General features: G+C 34.1%; 3 protein-coding genes across 3 annotated transcripts; 2 read left to right on the plus strand and 1 right to left on the minus strand.

Moving 5' to 3' along the window:
• LOC130648126 (uncharacterized) lies at positions 1–1,364 on the plus strand. Its single transcript, XM_057454156.1, has 2 exons — positions 1–382; positions 980–1,364. Exons 1-2 carry the CDS (start codon positions 36–38, stop codon positions 1,287–1,289), a joined length of 657 nt encoding a protein of 218 aa, XP_057310139.1. The 5' UTR covers positions 1–35; the 3' UTR covers positions 1,290–1,364.
• Positions 1,365–12,085: 10,721 nt separating this feature from the next.
• Positions 12,086–15,687, plus strand: LOC130648125 (innexin inx2-like). The gene is made up of 5 exons (XM_057454155.1): positions 12,086–12,357; positions 12,829–13,082; positions 13,633–14,008; positions 14,158–14,386; positions 14,861–15,687. The coding sequence occupies exons 1-5, from the start codon at positions 12,186–12,188 to the stop codon at positions 15,117–15,119; spliced, it is 1,290 nt and encodes a 429-aa protein (XP_057310138.1). The 5' UTR covers positions 12,086–12,185; the 3' UTR covers positions 15,120–15,687.
• A 5,494-nt stretch (positions 15,688–21,181) lies between these two features.
• Positions 21,182–24,630, minus strand: LOC130648142 (uncharacterized). Its single transcript, XM_057454175.1, has 5 exons — positions 24,062–24,630; positions 23,688–23,929; positions 23,227–23,608; positions 22,845–23,073; positions 21,182–22,705 (listed from the first exon to the last, which is right to left on the minus strand). Exons 1-5 carry the CDS (start codon positions 24,327–24,329, stop codon positions 22,540–22,542), a joined length of 1,287 nt encoding a protein of 428 aa, XP_057310158.1. The 5' UTR covers positions 24,330–24,630; the 3' UTR covers positions 21,182–22,539.
• Positions 24,631–25,023: the final 393 nt, after the last annotated feature.

Genomic DNA, 25,023 nt, shown 5'->3' on the forward strand with positions numbered 1-25,023 from the left:
ACTGCAACATTCCATCGCGATCGAAGTTGTAAAGGATGAAAGGTATGGCGCTTGTAGCAATCGTTGTTTTAATGGCAGGCATTAGTGGATATGCAGAAGGTATCGAAATAAATGCTAAGCCAACAGACCCGTTATGGCCTAACACATTTCAGCAGAACTTTACTGAGAAATTCTACTATCCAGTTATTGGCACCCATTACACGCGCGGAACATATTATTACGATTTCACAAACAAAAGATATCGTATCGATCGTGTAAATGGTAGGTACGATCGATATTGTGGTTTTAATGGTGTAAGAGCGTTTCAGAATACACCGTGCACGCAGCTTGTCGTAAATGGTATGCGGTGGGTTATTTATCCGGAAAAACAAGATTGCTGCCAGTATGTATATTTCTATTTTATACTTTTTAGTCCAAAAATTAGACAAACATACATTAAATTCAAAAAACTTTGATAAATCGACCTCGATCGGAGAACCTGTTGTCTCTTTATATTTCTGACGGTGTTAGAACCTGGCAATAAGCGCAGCAGTCCTAGGGTTGAGGGTAAACATTTTAAAAGCAAACATCCACAAAAAGTCATTCTACTTGTGATACTTTGCTATTTTTGCAGGTTTTAAATTTTTTTAATGAAAACTGTCGTATATTCGAGCTTCTGCTAAAGTTTGTTTACTGTAAATTTCTACTGCAAATTTGAACTCTTCATTTGAAAACCGGCACCACATCAAGTCACGAAGACGCGCTATTAACTCACATAACGTCTCACATATAGCCATAAAGGTTAGAGTAAAAAATGTAGGCACCCACATATAAATGACACATAACGTCCGATGTGATTGAGATGCTGATTATTGATTTCTACATGTTATTATATGAAAGTGTGTCGTCGTTGTGGAAATCAATTATAATGTAGATGTACTAGCCACCACACCTACGTATAGAGAAGTTCGGCTTTTTTATGATTATCAATTTCTTTCAGATGTTGCGATGCTGCGCATGGTTGTGGAGTATTAAAGCCAACTTGGTTGAGTGGCGCGCAATTTATAGAAGAGAAAAATGGCACCTACAAATGGAATCAACCAGGCTTGCAAGCAAACTACTACACTGAACGAGTTAAAGATCGAGTGATGCTGCAAATTAACCAAGTTCCAAACGATATTCAAGATTTTGATGCAAGTACATTCAAGAAATCTATCGATAATATCGACTCTGTTTTTGCTTTGCCTTTCTATTGCAAGGCGGGAACAAAATGTTCTTTGTTTTCGACTTGCAGAGCAGTTGGAAAATAAAACAGAAATTAACAAGTTTGTTTTAAGCGAAATCGATATACGTTTTTGAAAAGAAAATATAGTTTGTTCCCTGTATCCGTGGTCATTCCTTTTACTGTGTGTTAAGATAAAATTTCTATGTTTAAATATCTTATACGCACTATAATGTTTTATGATGCATCTGCGCCAAAGGATGGTACGGTAACTTATTTCTCTTTTCAATCACAACGAAATCGGGTTTACCATGATGACACCGGATAAACCTATTACACTGGATAAACCCAACCTCGATCCCAGGACATGTTGTCTCTTTTTATCAATAAGCGCAGCGCCGATGAGAGACAAAAAGCCCTGGGAACGAGGTTGTGGATAAACCAAATGGAACATAAAGGCTGCTTTTCATTAAGGCATTTATGGCCGCAGCTCTGTAAACGCTTGGAATTTGAATCGTCTTAACTTCCAAAACTTCCAAAACACATGTGTTGCGGCGAGAAAAAAATTATAGCCAGATGCTAGATGCGCTAAAGTTGCGACCATGAACGCCTTTATTGCAAAAGGCGTAAGTTTTCACACTAAAGAATAGGATCACTGGAATAACCCCGGAGAGGGAGAGCAAGGATATTATAATAATTACACCAGAAATCTTCCGACATCCATTTCATTTCAATACAGCTCCAACCCAAATAAATTTGATATTGAGCATGAATATTTTTTTTGTTACACCTACAAATAAAATTCCCCGGAAACAAGGTATTTGATAAGAATTGCTCAAATATCACGTAGCTTACATTAAAAATCACAACAAGTTCGTACTATGATTGTATTAGGTTTGGGGAAAAGTAATTTGGGTTAACCAAGCTCATCTAATGACATCAGACATGACACGTGACAACAATTTGCAACGTATGCAGGAAAAACCTGGTTTTCACACGTGCTGTAAAAACATCTAATCTAAAGGGGTTACTCGGTTGGAAGAACGAAAGGTTCTTAACCAAAAAGTTTAAAACGAGAACATTTTACATTTGTGCTTTGAATGTATTTGTTTAAAAAAACCCACGGCTGAAGAAGAAGTTAACTGCATGATAGTAACACCCAAGACTTTTTCGAAATTTCTCTTCCTACAAAAAACATTATTCACTAGATCCAAACTAGTTGGCTTCAATAAAATGTATTAACCAGCGTGGACATCTTAACATTGTAAAAAACGCTCGGCTGATGTTAATTATATTTATTTGGGTAAATTAAACCATTTGCTCCAGATATTTAGGAAGAAAAGGGTTTCTCAAAATATTGACCACTTGAGCAATGAAATATAAAGTAATCAATTATAGTACACGACCAGCAGAATGCTGGTCTGTCAGCAGAAAACTTGTTTAAGACACAGCGTTACTTTCTTTCTTTTTTGATTTCCTGGTAGAGAAAAATCGCGACACTCCTGACAAAGCTCTGAGACAAAAAGTGCTAACACCATGGTCTACTTAATAGTCCAGCAAGGAGGGTACACCTTTCTAATCATATTACACAAAACACAAAAACTTAACGAATGGCATTTAGCCATAGATTTGAGTACTGCTATTATTTCTTGCATTGTCACTTGCACAGTGACTATGGAATGCGATGGTTAGATAACAAAATGGAAAAGTTGTCAAACAGATAAGCATGACCCTGCTTTCAATAGCCAACTAGTCGAACGCGCGTATAAGATCAGTAAAATTTCAAGATTCCATTCATTTCACTTTGCGTGCTATTCGCATCAATCGAGGATATTTGTAGAAAGCATGTTTTTTTTCTTCTGTACGGAAATATCAAAAAATTGAAGGTTTACTTTTTGTCATTTATATAACTTTATAAACTGTTGGACTTGGAGCGTATAATATTATATTATATGCGGGAGAACAATACACAATAGATAATAAAGAGTTCTAATTAAACATCCTTGATTGTGCATCACATTTTTTGGCGACCAAAAATCAAAGTATACAAGTATCGCAAAATCACAACAATTTTCCGGATTGGTATGTGTCATTGGAAAAGCCCTTTCCTTCCTAAAAGTCTTGAGCAAATGGTATCATCCAGTGGAGCGATTAAAAGCCTTTCGAACGTTGAACGACGTTGAGCGTTTTAGTGAAGGTAGCTAAACCGTACCGCACTTTCGTCTCCAGGGCTTTTTTGCCTTTTTTATGATAGAGTTAGCAAGCTCTCGAGCTTTTTACGCTATAGGAAAAAATGCAGTCAACTGAAAACAAGCCGTAACTCATACACGCATAAACATCAAACGATCCTATACAAAAAAAGTGAAAAAGAGAACTCTAAATCTCAAGACCACCACTTTCAATATGGTGGTCGTCTCGCTTGTTGATTGGTTATTCATAAAAATTGGGCATTGTGATTGGTTTACTGCACGCGAACAATTACCACAAAGTCAATCAAAATATATCGCATTTGTTATTTCGTGCATTCAAAAATATTTCCCGCTTTCGTTGGCACGGCTTTTTTTCTGCGCATACATACCACTCATACTCATACGGATATTAAGCCGGGGCAAATCGATCAACATTCTCGGTCAACATTCTCGTCAACAATTTGAGCAACATGTTGATACGATTTGCTATACCCTCGTTAACATTCTCGTCAACATTTTGAGCAACTACATTCTACTGAAACGTGACCATTCATTCTCTTTTTTCAAAATGGCGGAGAAGGAAGCTGCAGCATGTTTATTGTTGGCATTGGCAATAGATGACGATGAAAAAAAAAGCGTACCGGGTTTTTCTTCGTACAGGTCAAGTAGTTTCTCCAATAATTCATCGTTCCTTTTAAATTTTTGTTTACCAGCAGTGGCAGTTGCAGGATCAGCTGAAGCAGTGACTTCCGCCATTTTCAAAGTGAATAATCTCTATGTTTTGATCTTATTTTCATACAAGTCGTGTATACACTCAACAAAAACATTTGAATTCGTGCTAGAACATTCGAATTTGCAATTAAATAATTCGAAAATACTGAAAAATGTTGCCAGAAATGTTGATAGCTATAGCAAGTCGTAGCAACATACAAAACTTATCAACAATGTTGATCAACATTTATAAAAAAGTTAATAAATGTTGATCAACATTTTTAGAGGTTTTTTTTCTTCGTCAACATGTTGATACCTATAGCAAATCGAGTCAAAAGATCATTAACAAATTTTGACGGGTAATGTTGCTCAAAAAGTTGCCTCGATTTTCCCTGGCCTTTAAGAAGAGAAACATTGAAAACAACCTCGTCGTTATGGCTGTCTCTTCTTAATTGAGATTTCTTATTAAGGTTTTGGAATCAATACGGGTAGATATCGAAGATGTCTACGCCTTCGATAATTTCTTATTAAAATAGTTTAATCTACGTGTTTAGAAGAAAGTACTCCCTTTGTGTGTTGCCTAAATTTTAAATAATTTTTTGCTGCTTGTGTCCGTGAAAATCGATTTCCGTGAAAAGTTAAAAAAAATGCCGAAAATTAATCTACGCGAAATTTAATCCACATTTTGTGGCGCGAAAAAATAAGAAAATGTGATTGCACACATGTAGTCAATAAACTAAATCGGACAAAAAAGATAACAAATATCGTAAAACTATTGTCCTTGTTTCTTCAGCATATTTACACTGAAACAAATTTGATCGAAATATAATGTTTCCAACGATGAAAAATTTGAGAGGGAGTTCACAGGTAGAGTTTTATAGCTAATAAAAACTGAATAATAGTAAACTAGTAAATAATGGCTGGGAGTCCTAAGGAAATCAACATTTACTGTCACACTTGAATTAAAATTGTTTATGACTGCGCTGTCCGTAGGAAATATACCATCATGTAAAATGGTGGATGATAACCTGTAGTGACATATTGCATGTTTAATTGCGTGGTTTTTTTTTTCATTAAAAAACATTTAACGCGCCATTCATTACGTAGATTGGTTAATAGATGGCTTTAGAAAGATCATTAATGTTAAATTAAGGACGAAGAACGTCACGGGGGAATAAAAAAAATTGTGTTTTAAACACAATTTTTTTATTTTAAAAAGAATTTATATGAGAAGGTTATTTGCTGGTGTTGTTATCGCCATGACACAACATTTTATTGCATTTTGTTGGAAGTCTTTAGATTAACAAATTGTCTAGTTTTCGTGTTTGGACAAACTGAACTTTGAAGTTTCACACGAGTAAAACCGTGTATGTGGATGGCCTGAATACGTTCTTTTAATATCAAAATATATTTTCAGTTAGACACTAGTTCTAGATTCTTAAGGGTCCCTCGCCCTCGCTCACGCTTAACCCCTCTTTAGTTCCCTTAGAAGAAATGTTGTCAACTTCAAAGAAGATAGTATGAAGACAAAAAATGGTCGTAGTTTAACGACTTATGGATTGTGACACAGTTTGATATGTCACTTATGAAGAAAACGTATGATGCATGGAATATGTTGTTGAAATTACATCAATTCGAATGTTTATAATTGAATGGAACGTCAAATCGAATTTTGTGGTATGCAAGATAAAGGAGTTGCATTTTACTTTCCAGCAATATGGCGTCTCCAGCGCAAACTAACCACGGAAGCAAGTAAACGCAAGTTGTTGCAAAAATGCTGTGTTTGATCGCGCACGAGCTGACTGGTAAATCTCTTTTGTTTTACTGGCGAATGCAATTATGGTGTTTCACTTGAATAGATTTGTAGCTAGTTTAGCTATAGTTGTTTGCTTCACATTTTAGGAGGTTAAATATTATAAAAATTATTTAAGCTGATTCGTGCATTTTAGCATTTAGCTAACGTCTGCGAATTGGATTCACAATGATCTGACATGCAGTGGAAGCCTTCTGAAATTTACATTCTGAAATAAATGTCTTTATGTTACAGTACGAATAACAACATACTTTGCGTTTACATTGACATGTGTGAATAACATGTGTAAAAATATTTTTTCGAAATGTTACTTAGCTTATTAAGGCGGTTGTCTTTTACCTGTTTTCTGACAGCTAAAGACTATGTCCATAAAATAATTTTTAAACAAGTATAAATTAAAATTAAAATTCACGCAAAACAAGAATTATCAGATCGAAACACACATGCTTTAAAATTTCTTCTGTCGATGCACCACCTAGTGTTTAAATGAAACCGATTTTTATATCGAAGTTTTGTCTTTCAGTTATTTTGTCGAGATATTGCCTGTTTCGCCCTGTTTTAGCTTTTCTTTCGTCCAAAATATACCGCATCAGTTCTCTGGAAGACAAGTCAGCCTTGCGAAAATGCGCTTCACTCAATCCATACACGTGACCCTTGAGGAACATAGGCAGCCAAAAAGTCGCTTAAAATAAAGCATGTTATTCAGTTATTTGGTTAGGCCTCGAGCAGCAAAATGTCATATTTTGCATATACTTTTCCTAGCAACGGGTAACCATGGCAACCAACCAATAAAATTTTTGACTTAATTTTGTCGTAATCCTCGTCAAAGTATCTTCAGAAAAGACAATCGTCTGCGATATGTTTTTGTTCTAGGGGTACCAACTTAAGACCTAGGAGAAAGAATAATAATAATAAAAATGTTTTGAAACTGATTTTTGACTACATGACACGCAAGCATGTATATCCAGCAAATGACACGCAAGCATGTATATTCAGCAAATGACACGCAAGCATGTATATCCAGCAAATGACACGCAAGCATGTATATCCAGGTGTTTCTAATCAGACGCGTATATTTGGAAAGAAGAATTTTATTATAGCAATGAGGCTGAGAATGGCCTCAAAAAATAAGAACAAAGTAAGAGCTGGACACTATGACAAGAAAAAAAGTATTAGGAAATATATTTCAAGATTTTGCGAAACTGCAGTTCGCAAATATCGGTCAGCGTTGTTATATAAATAAAAGATGCGTAAAATATAACAGCAAAAATAAGAACACCACGATTATTTTTTTAAATCTTTTATCCCAAAATGCACGTGAAATAAATAATCTGGCTAATAACTTTTATATGTACGGGGGTTACACTTTATTTTTAAATATTGCATTACCTAACACTTAATAAATCTTACCCCCGGTTGAGATGGCATTCTATTATAAGGCTAAATTAAAGTAAAGTATCGCATGTAATTATCTCTTCACCATTTCTTTGTTTTGTATTGAAAAGACAATTAAAAAGTTTAATGTGCTGTTATGAAAGTCAACAAAAAACGACATTCTCTTTAAAATGACGTTTTTGTTTTGCAAAGAAAAATTGTTATTGAATGGTCGTTTGTTAAAAACATAATTTTAAAGTTTTGAAATCCCAAGACGAGGATAACGCAAGTAATTTTTAATTGAATATATATTGAATATAAATCGATGGGATAATAAGGAAGCTAGAATTTTTATACATATGTTGGTTTTATTATCACGAAGAGTTTTAAGAAAGGGGAACTTGACATGAAAAAATAACAATTCGCATACGTAAGGTTAATGTGTTTATTATACTAAGATTTTTTTCTTAATTTATATTTTGCTTTTTATATCTTTTTTATTTTTACATTTTTGTGTATTTACCTTTATACATATATTTCAGTTCTTCGGAGATATATTTTTTAATATTTAGAGAGCTAGATAGGAAATATTATTTACGAACAAAAAATGTAAGAATATAGACTTTCTACCAAATTCGAAGAGCTTTTAGAGTAAGGAATTCTAGGCATGTGGCGTTACATCTAAAGGTTGGTTGATCATGTACAAAGAACTGTTTTTTTTTAAGAAAATTCTAAAAGAAAACATTTTAACTTTAAGTGGACAAACTTCCCAAGGCTTTCAGTTTTTATTCTTAACCAAGAAAGAATTCGTGGAACCAAGCTCATAAACAAAAAGACGATGGTTTGTATTATAACACTATTTTCATAAGAACCTAGTACGTTGGCTGAGGCTGAGACATATGAACATCTCAGCCTAAGTTATAGAATTAAGTATAAATCCGACAGAAAGTGAGAGGAATTCTACTGAAAGATTCATTCCTGTTTTTGAGTTTATCATTGTCTATTAACTTCGTTCCCAGGGACTAATTTTTCTTTTGATGTTTTCTTATTGTCAAAAAAAGAATAGGAAGCCCTCTGGGAACGAGTTTGGGCTTATATCTGAAATAATCTCCTTATTTTCTAGTCTCTCTCATCTTGCTAATAAATTTTATGTTCTAAGGTGTCCTAAATTGTTTGATTTCATCGTTTAACCGTGTGTAGAAAAAACATGACTCCAGCATGGCCTCAATTTTTTAACATCTAAATTTTTAGCTGAAGCCCCATAGTCCTCGACACCGTCCTGTACTTTAATATAAATTGTCTGGATACAATAGTATCAATTTCAATTACTCATCCCCCACATATCTCAGCTTCGCAATAAACATGCGAGACTTCAGACCTACAGTTATATTTTATAATGTAGGTTTGTTGTTTTTTCTTTTTCTTTTCATTTTTCTTAATGTGTGGTAGCCATGTTTCTCACTGTCTTATTTTCTCGGCTCTACTCTGTAGTTAAAATTTGTTTTTTGAGACCCCTAACCTTCTTTGAACAAACTAATCAATACGACACACGAAAACATCAGCGTTGTAATTCTTTTTTGTTTGAGTAGACGATTTTTATTATAAATTCAAGCATGGTAAAACGTTTAATTGTTTTGTTCTTATTTGTCCTCGTTGACATGTTTATGACGTCTATTATTTTTCGACAGTGACAGATAATTTAATAAGTATTCCCACCTTGTCACCAGTGCTATTTAAAAAGCAAAAACAACGGGACATTTTAAGAGTTTGACTTGCAAAGCGGGCGCTTGTTCCGTTACCACAATGAAGCTGCTATTTATGTATTTTTTTAAAAGAACTTATTATCTGTAAATGTGCTAGCTTTGTACTTCTTTACTTTTTCTTCATAAGAACACTGAACTTTAAACGTGCTTGGAAGTTCTGACATTTTGCAAGTCATTCTTACAAACAAAATGAAGCAGATTCTTGATGTTTCAACGTTCTTTCTAAAATAAGAAATGCCTACGAGACAAAACATGTGATCTATAGATTTTCAATAACATCAACTTTTGATTAATTCCTTTGTTGCTAATAAAGGAACTTAACGTTAATCTCTGGACTTACTCATTATTTTACGAAACACTGATTTAACGTCATAACACGAACCATAAACAAGTTCGAGGTGAAAAACGGAATTAATTGTGTTCAGACTCCAATTTTCGTCTGCGTTAACATTTTTAAATGTCTTGACAAGATAATGGAACATTCAAATCTTGCCATATTGTATATTGCCATATTGCCATATGTAGTCTTATTTGAGTTGGTTTGTTTCTTATTTTACCTTTCCCGAGCTTTACCATTCTATTATGTAGTATGTTTTAAAGAACTTTTGCTTTATACTGGTAGCCTACTGGAGTGCGTTGTGTGTACAATTCCTGATCGAGGCGTACTAAAGACTAGAAATCTATCCTTTTTTGTTTGGTGTTAAACAGGATTGATATCTTGTGATTAATATGTTAGGTCTTAGAGAATTAATATCTCGTCTGTTTGAGCGGTTTTGAACTTTTACTTCTATAGTGTAAATGGAATCTTTAACCCTCGTTGGCGACAGTACTAATAATAGGAATTGAAAAGACTGTTCTGGGTGAAAAATCATAACGCATATTACAATTTAGTTTTCTAACAGTGTGACCACGCCTCTTTAAAACTTCTCAATTTTCCTCTAAATGTATTTTTAACAACTTCCTCGTTTATTTTTTTAAAAGAGTAAAGTCATTTTAAAACAAGTTCGAGAATTTGAGATTGAAAGATCGACCCTTTAAAAAAGTGCCTACTCTGTTTTACTTCATCATCGCCAATTTTGTCATCCCATGTCACGTCCTGTCGTACTACATGACGTAATTGTTTCTATTGTGTATCGTTTCTATTGTGTATCGTTTCGCATTACGGATTCAGGACGTAGATTGTTGTCGAAAAACGCGTTAAATTGCGTCTAATGACAGAATTAACGATATTTACATGGTGATAGATAAACAGTCATTATTTACATTCACTTTAAATTAAAATTTACAATAGCGCGTTATGCGTTCTGTTTACAAAGTCGATGTTTTTTTTAAAAAAATGTTTATTCTTTATAACGGGTTATTTTGATGGTGAAAGCGAGTTTAAAGCAAGATAGAGCATAATATAATGCGAAATAAATATTTTGTTTGCACCAGGTTATTTTCCCCATTGTTCATGAATTTCAAAGTGGAAGTTTTTCTTCGAAGTTTGGAGAAATTCGTTAATGAGTGGGATTGAACAAATTTTCTGTTTTAAACAATAAAATTTTAAATAATGTTTATAGCCGTGTTTCAAACAGCTTTTTTCAGCCGTGTAATTTAAGATGCGCTCACTGATAATCTTCAGATAGGTAAATTCAATTAAATTGTCAAATTGGTTTATTAGTTACGAGAGTTTTCATTTATTTGTACACTTTATGTTATAAGCAATAGAAAATTTTGACCAAGACTCAAGGTTATTGAAGTTTCTGTACCACTGTTGCTTACAACTTGCTTCGTTTTTTGAAAAAACATTTAACCTTAAGTCGACGAGTCTCGCTACAACCACCTGAATATAAAAAACTGATGAAAATGACCTTTTAGGTGTAGGATTTTTTTTTTCTCTTTTCGATACACGTACGAAATATTCACTCTGTTTTTAATTTTCTTTTGAAAAGTTAAATATATAGAAAAAATGAATATTTATGGTTTAAAAAAAATGTAAAAAATCTCCCTGTTGTTTGATTTTTTTTCATTGACTACATCATAAAACTGTTGTACGTCAAAAATTTTAAAGAGTAAGGGTGCTTAATCAAAATCTTCGAATGGCTCTGGCGCCCGTTGACACTCTCCAGGAGAACTAAGAAAAAAACTCTCAAAAGACGCGCTACCCAGGACATTTGTTTTTTTTATTAAGTGTTTACTTTAGGTCAAAATCCGTGTTACATTTACACGAATTTGTGAAATCTCTGTCAGATGCTTTAGGTCCTCTATGCGGTGGAGTGTGTGTAGGAGAGCTTAATAATTGAAAATCTTCGCATCTTGGCGCTAGAATGTACTTTGGCATGACCACGAAATGTATTTAACAAAGAAAGCTCATCAGCACCACGTAACTTCGTGCACAAACCTCTTCTTTTCAAGAACGTATTTTTGTCTGAAGAATCATTGGAGACGTGGTTGGTGCATGTGGTTATTTAAGACAAATGAATAGAAATTCATAATGGTAGCTAATGGTGTTTAGATCTTTTGTGTTTAATGCGTTTTAATAAAATTGGATTGTCATTAAAAACCTTTTGTCGTGTTGTTACCTAGCGAAAGATAATTGAAACTTTGATGTTGTGTTTTGTTGAAGATATATTGGTAATCAATTGTTGTTTTCAGACCATTTTCTGTTACTCTTTTTTTCTATATTATGTTTATAATCTTAATTTATAACGAATTTTTAGAATTTGTATAAAAGTCTACATATATTCCTATTTTTTATCATTTTTCTTCTAATCAGCTTTTACAGATTCTGGCAGTTTCAACGTGAAGCTAACTTGGTGTTTATTTTGTCAAATTACAATAACACTTAATGCGTGTCTGTCACGTTTGACGTCACCCTCCTGCACTTTTATTATTTATCATGACTTTTTCTTATATTTTTCAATAATCTTGCAAACAAGAGGGAACATGTATCGTGTTGTGTCTCTGTTTTAACGACACAATTTTAAGGGACCGATTACATTAGCGCCTAATTTTTTAGTGCAGTTATTTATAACTTGACTTTTTTTCCCTCAGAACAAGTAAAGTTTACAAGTTATTGAGAAGAACGAAAAAACAAAAAAAAAAATAAAAAATATACCTGCTTGTCGTGACGAAGAAAGAACTAATTTAAGATGGCTATGGTAGCTACGGATATTAAGGGGATGCTCTCCATCTCCATAAAGTCCAGACACGACAGTTATACTGATCAATACAATCGAATGTTTATGGTGAAAATCTTGTTGGCATGTTCCTTGGTCATGGGTATTAGTTGGTTCCAAGATTCCATCCACTGCATTGTTCCCGGTAAGTGCGACCATGTTTTTTTTAATGAGAATAGAGAGCTTTAAACTAATCCAATCGAAGACGTACCTTTTAGCTAGGTTCTAGTATTACATTGTGTCTACCAAGCCTTCTAAAGAGAAAAGTTTCGAAAACCTGGATATATTTCTGATTGCTTGTGATATTATACTCGATAAACTCTTTGCATTTTCAACCATTTAAATTAAATGTAAAAGCCTGCTACCGCATTTTATGCAATAGTGAAAAAAATACTCAAATCTTCTTGTTAGCGCAGTCGATGGGAAACAAGTCTTTAGTCTTTTTACATTCTTTGTGGTCCTATGATATTCCCTTGCGCCTGATTACTTAGGAACCTTACAATGTGACAAAAATCATAGCAAAACCAACATCTTTTTATACTCCCTGTATGAACCTTGTTTTTGCATCGACCTAAGAAAGTAGCTAAATTTTTCTACGTTATGTTCTCATGTGCAGATTCCCATAAAGTGAGTGGAGATTTTATATCATCGGCGTGCTGGATACAAGGGGTGTACGTTTACAGAGAGTTGATTAATGAGATGGGAAAAGTCGGATACTTTGGTATACCCAAGGATATAAATAATGATGGAATTTATATTGGTAGAGACGCTCACCCTGGGTTGCATCTATGCTCAACTAAAAAAGTAATTGATAAAATCACTGTTGTTAACCCTTATTGTAGACCAATGACAAAGACTTTCTATTTGCAGGTATGTCTATGTATTCTTCTGCTATTTGCAGGTATGTCTATGTATTCTTCTGCTATTTGCAAGTATGTCTATGTATTCTTCTGCTATTTGCAGGTATGTCTATGTATTCTTCTGCTATTTGCAAGTATGTCTATGTATTCTTCTGCTATTTTATTTTGCGCTTGCTTGCTTCTATTCAATCAATAAGCAACAACAGGTATAAAGCAGCTTTTTAACGAGACATTTACTTGTGCGATTTATATTCTTAACTTCTTTAAGAGGGGAAAATTTGGGGTGGTTTTTATTTGGAGAATGGAATTTTAATTTTAGCGGGCATTTTAATTCTACATACCTCGGCAAGATTTTACAAATTCACACCACAACAAAATTTTTCTGCTCTGCAGGTTGATTGTTTTTCTATGCTGCATTGCGCGTTACATTCTTCCCAATGTTTTCTGTGTTTCAAATTAATTTGGCCAATGCCTTTTTAATGCACAGTAAAAACATTTTTACAGTAAAACGATTTTCACGTACAAAAACCTAAAGCTTATTTTTCTAATTTCTTCTTTAGTACCAATGGATGCCGTTCTTTGTAGCCTCTTTGTCAATCTTGTTTTACCTGCCCTACATCGCATTCAGAACGGCTAACAGCGATCTAATAAGTTTGAAAAACAACCTAAAAAGCGAGGAAAAATCCGAAGCCGGCAAAATAGCAAAGCATTACTTCAATCATCGTACAAATCCACCCCGCACAATGATTTTGCGAGTCATCTTTAACATTTTAATCAAAATTTTATACTTGGTTGCCAACTTGGTTGCTTTGCTTGGTCTGGACAGCTTACTGAACGGACAGTATGTCGGCTTTGGTAGCAAATGGGTAGCGTGGAATCGATTAAATAACACAATGGCTTATGATTACATGGGTATGAGAGACCATCCTAAACCAGGTAATTAAACTCACACCCTTTTCTCAAACTTTTTTGACACCGGTCTTCAACACCGTTGTTCGTGAAGTATCTGCTCTTTCTGAGCACATTAATAGGGATAATAGGATTAGCCTGACCAGTCCAATCACTTCGTTATGCGTTTGTTTTAGGGAACTCTCTTCTACCGCCTTTTGGTTACTGCGAGGTACACGAAGTAGCAAAAGAGTTAGTGCAATCCAAAGCAAATTTACACAAAGTTATCTGCGAGCTCTCACAGAATATTCTGTACCAATACTGCTTGATCGTGTTGTGGTTTGCTCTCATTTTCGGAATTGTCATCTCTGTGATCGGAATCGTTCTTTTAATTGTTCATTATGTAATCGGAATTTTTGGAATAAGGTTGGTATTTTTTTTCTATGAAGCTGATATCGTATTGCCTATAATAACAACTGCATCTTGAGAAGCGGCGTTTATTTGAAAAAAGACCGAACTAGAAATAAAAAATAGTTGATACTGGTTTTCCTTGTTCTTATCAACAAATTCTTCCACAACTTAAGGATGAAAATGAATAATGCTTTTTGTAAAACATAAACATATCCACAAAATCTTTTGTTACGTTTTTAAAAGAAACGTTGTTTAAAGTCTTTTTTTTATCTCATTTTTTCAATTTGTAATAAACGTTAAGTTATACGCCTGACTCTCTTTTGTAGTTCTTTACTGTTAGAAAACTGAATTTTGGCTGTTTTGAATTACGTCAATAAATATTCCCAACAATTTTTGCTGACTTAGCATTGTTTTTTGCCATATGCACTTTACCTAAACTTTAAACTTTCACCTAGCCTTGAATTTCAGTGTTGTTTTATCGAATTCTAGAAAGCGAGGTCAAACCGGCAAGAAATTGTACAAAGCCTTAACATTCCGTGAGCTGGAATACCTGGAGTTCATTCGCAAGAGAGATGTGATGTTGTACGGAGAAGTGATGGAGAAACTAAGAGAAGACATCCTGGGTCCAAATGCACCACTTGACGACGAATTCCCACCCCGCAACAGCGGTGGAGAAAGTGCACCGCTCTATCCACATTTGTCGGAAAAAGATAAATATGACCATAAAGGGCCTGGGTACAATCTTTAAAAAAAGGTTCTACTGTGATGGATACCTGCTAACCTAATTGGCTGGATAAGCTTTTTGTAATTAGTTTGTAGTCCCCATTCCTCCCTTTCTTCAAAAATTCACAGACCAAAAGCATAGTGTTTTATCATTGGATCTACCTAGTTCTGTATTTTATACCAAACATTTGCTACAATATTTGTAAGAGCAGGTATTTTTTGTATATATGCATTTGGGGTGTGTTTACACCGGATCAAACTTTTATGACAGTGAAAACACAACTTTAGGTCAAACTTTATATCGAGTTTATAGTATTCATTTAAAATATATTTTATGTGACTTTCGAAATTGCAGCTTGTGTCGTGTTTTTACAACTTTTTTTTAATCATAACAATTTTTGTTTCTTTACTCTCCTACCTGGAGGCTTTAGAAGCGTTCCTAAGCTTGTGGCAAGCAATTTTTAGTTTCAATGATTTTTAGGTAAAGATTATTTGTTTTAGAAGTTATATCAGGCTGCTTTAACTATGTTCCATTTTCTGTAATTTTCTATGTTATAAAAATATTATGTTTCATAAACTGATAGAGTCCTGTATCAGTTTTCTTTTACTACCGGGGCGCGTTGTGCATATCTCCATTATATTACACGCTCGAGTTTTGTAATAGTGTCTGTTTGTCTGTTATTACTGATTAGCGAATTATGACGACAGAAAGAAAAAAATATGCATTTTTTTGAATGATTACATATAATTACAAATAATTTCATAACGACGTTGTTACAAAAAAAAAACAAACCGGGAACCTTTTTGAATTTAATTTATGCTGGATGTAATAGTGCAAAAACGAGACGTCTGCGACCACGCGTTCGGAAAAAGAAGCCATTTTAAAACGTACGGTGAAAAAAAAAATGAGGTGTGTGTTAATTCATTATATTTTCTTTTTGGAAAATTAACATCTCACGAAAATAACACTATGAAAAAAGTCTTTCATCAAGCATTCAGAAACAAAAAAAAATTAAAAAAATGTAAAAGTATTGATAATTTATAAGGGTTTTTCTGAGACTACTCATCAAGTGAGTTTTTTCCTTTACAGTAACCTTAATGTGCAGATATTAAAGCTGTCAAGATTTAGGTCTTTTCTTTAGAAGTCCCCTTATAGCTTATATTCTTTTTGGTGTATATATAGACGAAAAAGAATACTATACATGACTATACATGACGGAGATTAATACGAGGGCCTCGCACTTTTCAATGGAATATGCTGCGCATTTTTTTTGTTTTTGTTTTTACAAATTTCAAGGTTAGTCAGCAATTTTCTTAGCTTTTAAAAAAGCAACAGTGGAATGGGAACAGATTAAGTAAAAGGGGAAGGTTTTGAGTGTGTCTATCTTGTGGCCTGCATTTCTCTTCTACAGTGGTCAATATATGCTGGGTTTTGTCAATATGTATTGGGTGTAGTATAGTTAGGGAGACCTTACGGAAGACTTTCTTAGATTAAAACAAGAGATCAAAATAAGACAAAGATAACAGTCTTCTTGCTAAACCTGGGCACGAGGTTGTCTTCTTGCTCATTTATTATTATTACTACCGTATTAGCGTCATCAATTCGTTGTGTATTCATCATCTGTGACAAGCGTAATGGTATCGTTGTTGCGCTATATAACACTGGGTAATTTTTGACTCGGTTACGTTGTGTTGCTAATTTATGTTGCTACTTAAATAAGTTTTATAATGTTTAATTTTGGACGCATTACCCTATTTAATTTTTAAACAAATCTAATTTCACAACGTCAAAGACAAAGTTAACACGCATGTGGAATTTTTTTTACGTCGTCATTTTCCGCTTATTGGATGAGAAAGACAAACAGGATCCGTGGGGAGAAAAATTTATCACCCTCCCTTACACCTCTATTAACTAAATGGTCTAAGTAAAATCAATGTGATTAAATTAAGGTCATATTGATAATGTCCAAACCTAGGAGTTTACCTACGTCGTATTTTCCGAATGCGATAAAAATCCTGCGAACGAGATTGTCTTAATAGGGTATCAATCAGGAAGATTAGGAATGTCATAAAAGCTCAACAAAAAGATTGCCGAGTGAAGCAATTTCACAGAAACGACTAATTTCACCAACAGATGAACCCCACTGTATCTGCTTTTTCTACTATGTCTGCAATGCGTTGAGACAGAATACAGCGTTTAATCTATTGAAGGTTTTTTTTCTGAACGCCCCTAAATAAACGCCCTATTTCTATTTAACGTTACGCTTAAACATTAAAGGAGAAGTTAACGGAAACGAAGTTTAATTTAAACGTAAAACAAAACGCACACTTAATTTTTAACGTGTATTTATTTTAGTTTTATTATTCGAGTTATGTTCCAGATAAAGGTACGTGAAATCATGTTTACGTTTCTCTATCTCAACATCGATACATTACGCCCGTCTTATTGTGCTTTACTTACGCCTTAAATATATTTGCTACAAGAATAAATCCATTTGCGAACATAACATGTGGAAGAGACGTGGAAGAGACTGTTCAAAAATATATTGCATCAAATAGTTAAGTTTCTGCATACGTTCACATGCATCAGCTCAATACAATGTCTTTTCTTCGCAGAAGATAGAGGTTTGGAAAATAAAATTGTACCGCACAAAAATAAGTCGTTTTTTTCAGAAAAGAACAGAAATCTGACAATAATCTGAGGAAAGAGTGAGCGGAGAGGGTGTTCTATTTGACTTGCACTGCGTTTAAAACGCAACGCAAAAAACCGTGGTACAACAAATTTCGATAACGCGCCTTTTTCACCAAAACTAGTGTTCTTGATGGCGCCCTTTTGTACGACACTTTCTGGAATCCAAGCTTCGTTCTTATCCAGCGTGTTTGGTATGCCTTGTCTTAATGTGGATCATAGCGAAGCTCATTTCCTCATTAAATAGCCAAATATAAGGTACGGTGGAGGATGTATAGGATTCCCCACTATACATCCAAAATTTAAATTTTCGTCAATTTTTTTGGACTGGGTTGCCCAGTAATTTATCTGGTTGTTTTTCTGTAAATTTTCCGATTCAGCGAGACAACACGGCGATGCAGTGCTTTTGTTTTTTTACAAGATGGCCGAGCGGGGACTTTCAGTTGAGATCAAGCCAGCCTAGAGTTTCAGCCACATGATTCACAGGTCACTTTTACTAATATCACGTCATCTTTCTTTACATAGGCAGCGTCTTAAACGGAACTTGTGTTGATGCTAGCTTATCGCTGTGATCGCAATGGACGGAATAGGTATTTTTAAGAAAACTAAGAAACGGTAATAATAGCTAGTATATCACTGTTTTTTACATGTAATGAACCTCTTCTTTGCGTCACTTACACCTAAAGCTAGCTATCATCAACCTCGTCCTCAGGGCATCTTGTATCTTTTCTGACCTCGGGACGGCGATACGAGCATTGCCCTGGAAGAGGCCTCGTCACGTGACCCTCCAATACACAGTTTTTCTGTGTGTAATATTTAATGAGATTTGTCTCATTTAATCAAAGTTTTATATATAACCTTGCAGAGCTAAGTGAGCTCGGCGTTTTACGTTACATATACGTACGGCGAGATTGTTTTGATTCCTCTCATACGCAGCACAAACTACTCGCATATTGCCTTTGATTGTTTTCTAAATGTATAAATATACAATCATGTTTTTTAGGCTGCTGTTTACTTGAAGAAATTCAAGCAATTTAGTTATGTGTATTTTACTGAATTAGCAAGCACTGGGTTGCAAAACTTGTAGCTAGGGGAAACTTGGGATTTGGTAAATGATTTGCCCACCTGACCATAGCACTTTGTTGCTTCTCTAAAAGTAGGCATACTAAAAGTAGGCAGAAATTTAACTTCATATTAACATTTACATTTTTTATTCATTTTGGCTGAACTTTAGAATTCTCATTTACTGTAAGTTCATATCTGTGTCTTCATTACTGCTTTATATGATACCACGATTTTGCTGTACGAATCTCAAAGTTGCTTTTTTATTAATTTTTTGCACAAAATATATTTGAACAATAGTTAACTGAAACTAAATTCGTATATGGTGGATTCACTGCGTGGGTGAAAAAGGCTTCAAAAAAGTATTTTCTTTAGAAGTCTTTTTTGCTTTTACATTTTGTGGTCTTAACATTTCCAAAAAGCCACCCATTACTGATAAATTCTGCTTTTTCTTTTCCTAATGACATGTTTTTAAAACGCATTACAGCTTTTTTGTTTTTAACTCAACAAGCTCACATTTTATTGCACACACAGATATACAAAAACAAGGTTTTTTTGTTTAAAACTTAAAAAATTTATCAAAAGCATTGTGTCCACATATGATCTGCTTTATCGATTCAATGTATCACTTTACAAAAATTGGTATACGATTTTACCAACAGCAAAGTATTGCTACCTTAAAAGAAAAAAAAGTTTGGGGAATAATTTTTTGAGGAAATTTTTTGGGGATTTTGGACCAAAATTAGTTCCATAAAATCGCACTTTTTAGAGCTCATCAGAATTTTGCTGCTGTTCAAAAAACGATTCTTAATTGATATATACATCTATTTATTGCTTGGAAAATATTTAAAATGCCAAACTAGCTAACCGTGAAGATTAATTCAGTATTCTTATAAGAGCATCCAATGACAAAAATATTTCAGCAAAAAGATATTCTTTGCAACTAAATTTTTCGTTTACTGGCATAATTTAAGGTTAAATCTTAACTAAGGTTAGAATAGCTTTAAAAATTTTCTGAACCTGTATCTTAGTTAAAGTTGATATGCTGTCAAAAAACGGCTTATCGGCGTCTCTGAAAAGGGCTAAATTCTGAAACTCAGAAAGTATGATGATAATAAAACTATTTTTTGGCTCAATTTCATGAAACCAATATTTAAATTTTTACTGAAGTTATGGGACGCTATACTATATACTAGGTTTAGTCTTTTGTTATTTTTTTATGTTCACTGCTTTGTAATTAGTATTAAAAGTCTTGAGATAATATATCAGAGTGATGAGCTGTTCAATATCTACCACTATCTTCAGTACATCTTGGATTTAACCATATGCCAGATTGAGCGCTCAATCAAAGTGTGACTAACAATTTGAAATGCGCAGTCAATGATAAAATGGCTCTGACGGTTAACTTACTGGCTTTCTATATTTTCTATGGTAACCAAAGCATATAAAGTTATAAAACATGCCCACTAATAACAGCCTGATATAATTTAAAACGTAATGATACATATATTTTGTAAAAAAAACATTTTCCACATTTTGTGCAAAATTGTTTTGTGTTCGTATCGCCGTCCCGGGGTCAGAAAAGATACAAGATACATCAACTTTCAGAAAAACAGAAAAATAAAAATGATCTGGAAGTCTCAATAATTTCTACATTGGGAAAAAAAATTCCTGATATACAAATAATTTATGTTTCTGTAACTTGACCCGCAGTGGTGTAAAAACATTAGAGTATATATATGTTTGGCCACACAACTAAGATTCTAAAGGAAATTTCTCCCCAGGGGGGTTTTTAGTTTTATTGAAAATACATCTTTTGCAGACGTAAAATGGTACTTCAAGCAGTTTAGAAACAATCTAAATAATTTATGAACAGTTGCCAGCAACGTCCGACTAACCTGGTTCGTTATTTCACCGGTACCAGCACGATATCAAAAAAATTATTCTGCCGGCAGTAAACTTTTTCACCAAAAGCCTTTGGCACAATACATCATTTACAGTAGTGGCCGTTGAGTTGATCACAGAGAAACTAGAAAAAGATAGATGTTGCAGGTTTCAGCTTGCTTACTTTTTTGCTTCTTGCACATAAAGAATCACTTGGTGGATTAGCTAATATCTATAAACGCTTCTAAGAAAATAGATAAGGTCAGAAAGTATGAACTAAGTCTGTTACAAATTAGCTAGCTAGCCAGGTTACTCAGGTTCGATAGTGTTTTTTTCTTTTTATCCTCAGCTGAAACATATATCTTGTAATATTAAATTGTGAGACCCAGGTATCTATTATATTATTTCAGCCGATCTACTGTGTCTATATATTCTGGTTATTTAGCAAAGCCTGTGCAGTTTTTGTAATGCAGTTTTTGTTGTGCGTTTTTTTTTGTGCGGTTTTTATTGTGCGGTTTTTGTTGTGCGGTTTTTGTTGTGCGGTTTTTTTGTGCGGTTTTTGTTGTGCGGTACTTGTTGTGCGGTTTTTGTTGTGCGGTTTTTTTGTGCGGTTTTTGTTGTGCGGTTTTTTTTGTACGGTTTTTGTTGTGCGGTTTTTATTGTGCGGTTTTTTTTGTGCGGTTTTTGTTGTGCGGTATTTGTTGTGCGGTTTTTGTTGTGCGGCTTTTGTTGTGCGGTTTTTGTTGTGCAGTTTTTTTTGTGCGGTACTTGTTGTGCGGTTTTTGTTGTGCGATATTTGTTGTGCGGTTTTTGTTGTGCGGTTTTTTTGTGCGGTACTTGTTGTGCGGTACTTGTTGTGCGGTTTTTGTTGTGCGGTTTTTGTTGTGCGGTTTTTGTTGTGCGGTTATTGTTGTGCGGTTTTTGTTGTGCGATATTTGTTGTGCGGTTTTTGTTGTGCAGTTTCCAACGCTAAGAAACTTGACACACGTAGTTTTCAAAAAGGATATTTTTTTTGATCAGGCGCCGAAAGAAAGCAGTTTATAATCGACGGAAACCGAAAATTAGCCGTTTTCGAGATTTTCGCGCTCTATACGGTATCGGTCGTTGAAGGTTCTTTAAGAACGCAGTAAAGTATAATGTAAGTAAACTCACTTTCCGTGTGATTTTTTAGATTGGGCTTCCAACGCTAAAGAGCTTGAAATATATAGTTTTCACAAATAGTATCTTTTTAATCAGTCTCCGAAAAAAAGCAGTTTAATCGACGGAAATCGAAAATCATCCGTTTTCGCGGTTTCCGCTCTTTCTACGACATAGTTAACAAAACATTTGTATTCATTTCCTATGGATGTTTGTGTAAAACTTCTGGGTTCTAATGATAAGATTCTTACAGTGAAAATCTATAAAAGATCCAGGTTCATTTACTTGCAGGAGTTTATAGGATAGAGTCACATACTATTTTAATATTACTCTTGCCACGTCAAGTCCAAGTGTACCAATTCAAAAACAAAAGTAAAGTCTCTCTGAATGTAACGATCAATGCTTTCTTTAGCATGCCACTTTGGTTTATGCAGGAATAATCTGCACAAATGTATTACAGCATTAATGTATAGTAGAAATAACTCTAAGTATAGGGTTAAGGTGTGTCAGAAACAGAAAAAAGCAAAAATATTGAGTCCTAACTTCCAAGAAAATTCTGTTCTTTTAGTGTAAGTGTTAAAACCGCTTCGGCATCTTGTTTTTTTTTTAACATTATGTGTTTGGTGCGGGGTAACCGTTCACCAGAGAAATAACTGCTGATGTATAAGAGAACTTAATCTTTTTTCATTAAGGGGGGATTGTCAAACCGTTTCTTTAGCCTGTCAATCACCTCGCCATATAAAAGTTGATCCTTGTTACGCATGAATTCTAAGTATTCAATTTCTCTGTATGACAAGTCATCAAGAATCCGTTTTGATGTATGATGCAATCTCAGTCTCCTAAAATGCAATTGGTGGGTGTGTTAAGATTAGAAAGAGGGAACAAAACCCTTAAGTCCTTAAGTTAAGGAAGGATTGGAAGTTAGGATCAAATCAATGAGAAAGGGGGGGGGGGTACTGGGGACTTAAAGATACTTGCCTAATTCCAACAAGTCCAATGACATAATTTATCAGAAGGTTAACGAGACCAATAATTGAGACAACAATCCCAGTGATCATAGCGAACCACAATAACATAAAGACGTATTGATACAAGATATGTTGAGACATTTCACACAAAACTACATGTACGTTATTGTGAGTTTCAACAACGTGTTTTGCTGAGGTATACACTTCACACAATCCAAAAGGTGGAAGAAACTGGTTCCCTAAAAAGGATACAAAATGCAGTATAAACCATTTGATTAAATAGGCATTTAGGGTTTTAAATAAAAAATATGAGACGAGAAATTTTCTTTCGTGTAAACGTGGATTGAAACATTAGACAACAAAATAACAAACGTCAGTAAGTAGAGAATTACCTGGTTTGGGAAATCCTCTTTTTCCCATATAATTAAATGCTAGTGTGTTATTACTTTTGCCCCATTGAATCCATTCGCTTCCGTATTTTCTAAACTTTCCATGAAAAATTGAGTCAGTACATAAAAAAGAAACGAGGTTGACAGCGATGTAGGCAACTTTAACACCTATATTTGCAATCTGTTTAGCTGTCAGCATCTTACTGCATTTTCCTCGTTGCTTGCGATCTTTAAAGTAATACTTGACAATACCATTAATATCTGTTTCATTCTTCTTAATAGCTTCACGCAAGTTGATTAGATCATGATTGACCGTCTTTGAAATCATGTATGGCAGGTAGTACAACAATGCCAATGCACAGATGAAGAATGGCATGTACTGGTACTATAGGAAAATATAAAAATTCGTTGAAAACATTTTTATAAAAACTTAAAGGAGAAAAAAAGAAGTAGAAAAACTTTACCTGAAGAAAGAAGGATTTTGTCATAGGAATACATTTTAAATTGGAATTAATAAGTTGGTTTGGCTTTTTAGCATCACACAAATATTTTCCATCTATAACTCCATTGTCTGACACATCTTTTGGTACACCATAGTACACTACCAGCTCAATCTTTTCCTTTAGTTCTCTGTACACATAAATACCTTGAACCCAACATGTTGTGGAAACAAAACTATAAAAATCTTCTGAACTAGATTGACTGTCTGTAAAAAAAGGAAAGAGATATACCGAACATATAAGCGAATGAAACAAGCAAAAAAAGTATACTTACCTGGCACGAACGAATGAACGAACAAACAAACAAACAGTCGAACAAATCAATTAATAATATTTACCTGGCACGACACAATTAAATTTATCTTTATACCAACTGATACCAAGCACAATAGTACAAGCCAGTAGAATTTTCACCATGAAAATGCGATTATATTGATCGGAATAACTATCATGGCGTGGTTTTATTTTGATCTTAAATAGATCTTTAATCTCTGTCGCTGCCACTGACATCCTGACTTCTTCGTACTGTAATTTAAGTACAATATTTTCCCAGAATGTAGCATGAAAACGAAATAATTTTGTATTTACTTGTTTTATAATATGCATATTTGTACGAAATTACTCGCGATTACTCGCTTTATTTACATTTTGTTATTTATTTAGCTCTGCTCTTCCACCAATCACAAAAGGCTTGAAAAGTCGCAGTTTCGTATAATTCAGGAGGTCAGTGTTATCTTTTAAAAAAATGCAAAGAAAGTATAAAATGACACTGATTATTAGAATAAACGGTCTTTTATTATTATACCGAATATTTATACAGGATATAGCCACTTCAGTGTTGGAAACACTGTTATTAATGTGAGTCCTGTGTCCTGACTGTAAACATTAAGTATACACCGGCATTCAGGGTCGGATCCAGGATTTTTATAAAACTAAGCAAAAAATTTTTTTCGAGATTACCGCCCAGAATGGGCGTTAAAGTACGCCTAACGGGCGTATGTATCTAATAGTAACTAAATTTCTCACCGGGTTGAGCTCTGTTCAGGCCTTTTCTAGCGTTAAAAAGAAGAAGAAGTAACAAAATATATAAATAAGATATAAGAGTACAAGAAGTAACAAAATATATAAAAAGTATACAGATAAAATATATAAAAACATATAAACCATGTTTAAACGAACCTTATCTCTTCGATCATTTTTTTCAATTACAAAATGCCCTTTAAGAAGGTCAGAATAAACTAGCCAAGGAAAGCTTTCAAACCAAGCATACTTAAACTTTCTGTTTGTTTTGATGTCTTTC

This window comes from Hydractinia symbiolongicarpus, chromosome 6 (assembly GCF_029227915.1).
Source record: "Hydractinia symbiolongicarpus strain clone_291-10 chromosome 6, HSymV2.1, whole genome shotgun sequence".
Classification (NCBI taxonomy): Eukaryota; Metazoa; Cnidaria; class Hydrozoa; order Anthoathecata; family Hydractiniidae; genus Hydractinia; species Hydractinia symbiolongicarpus.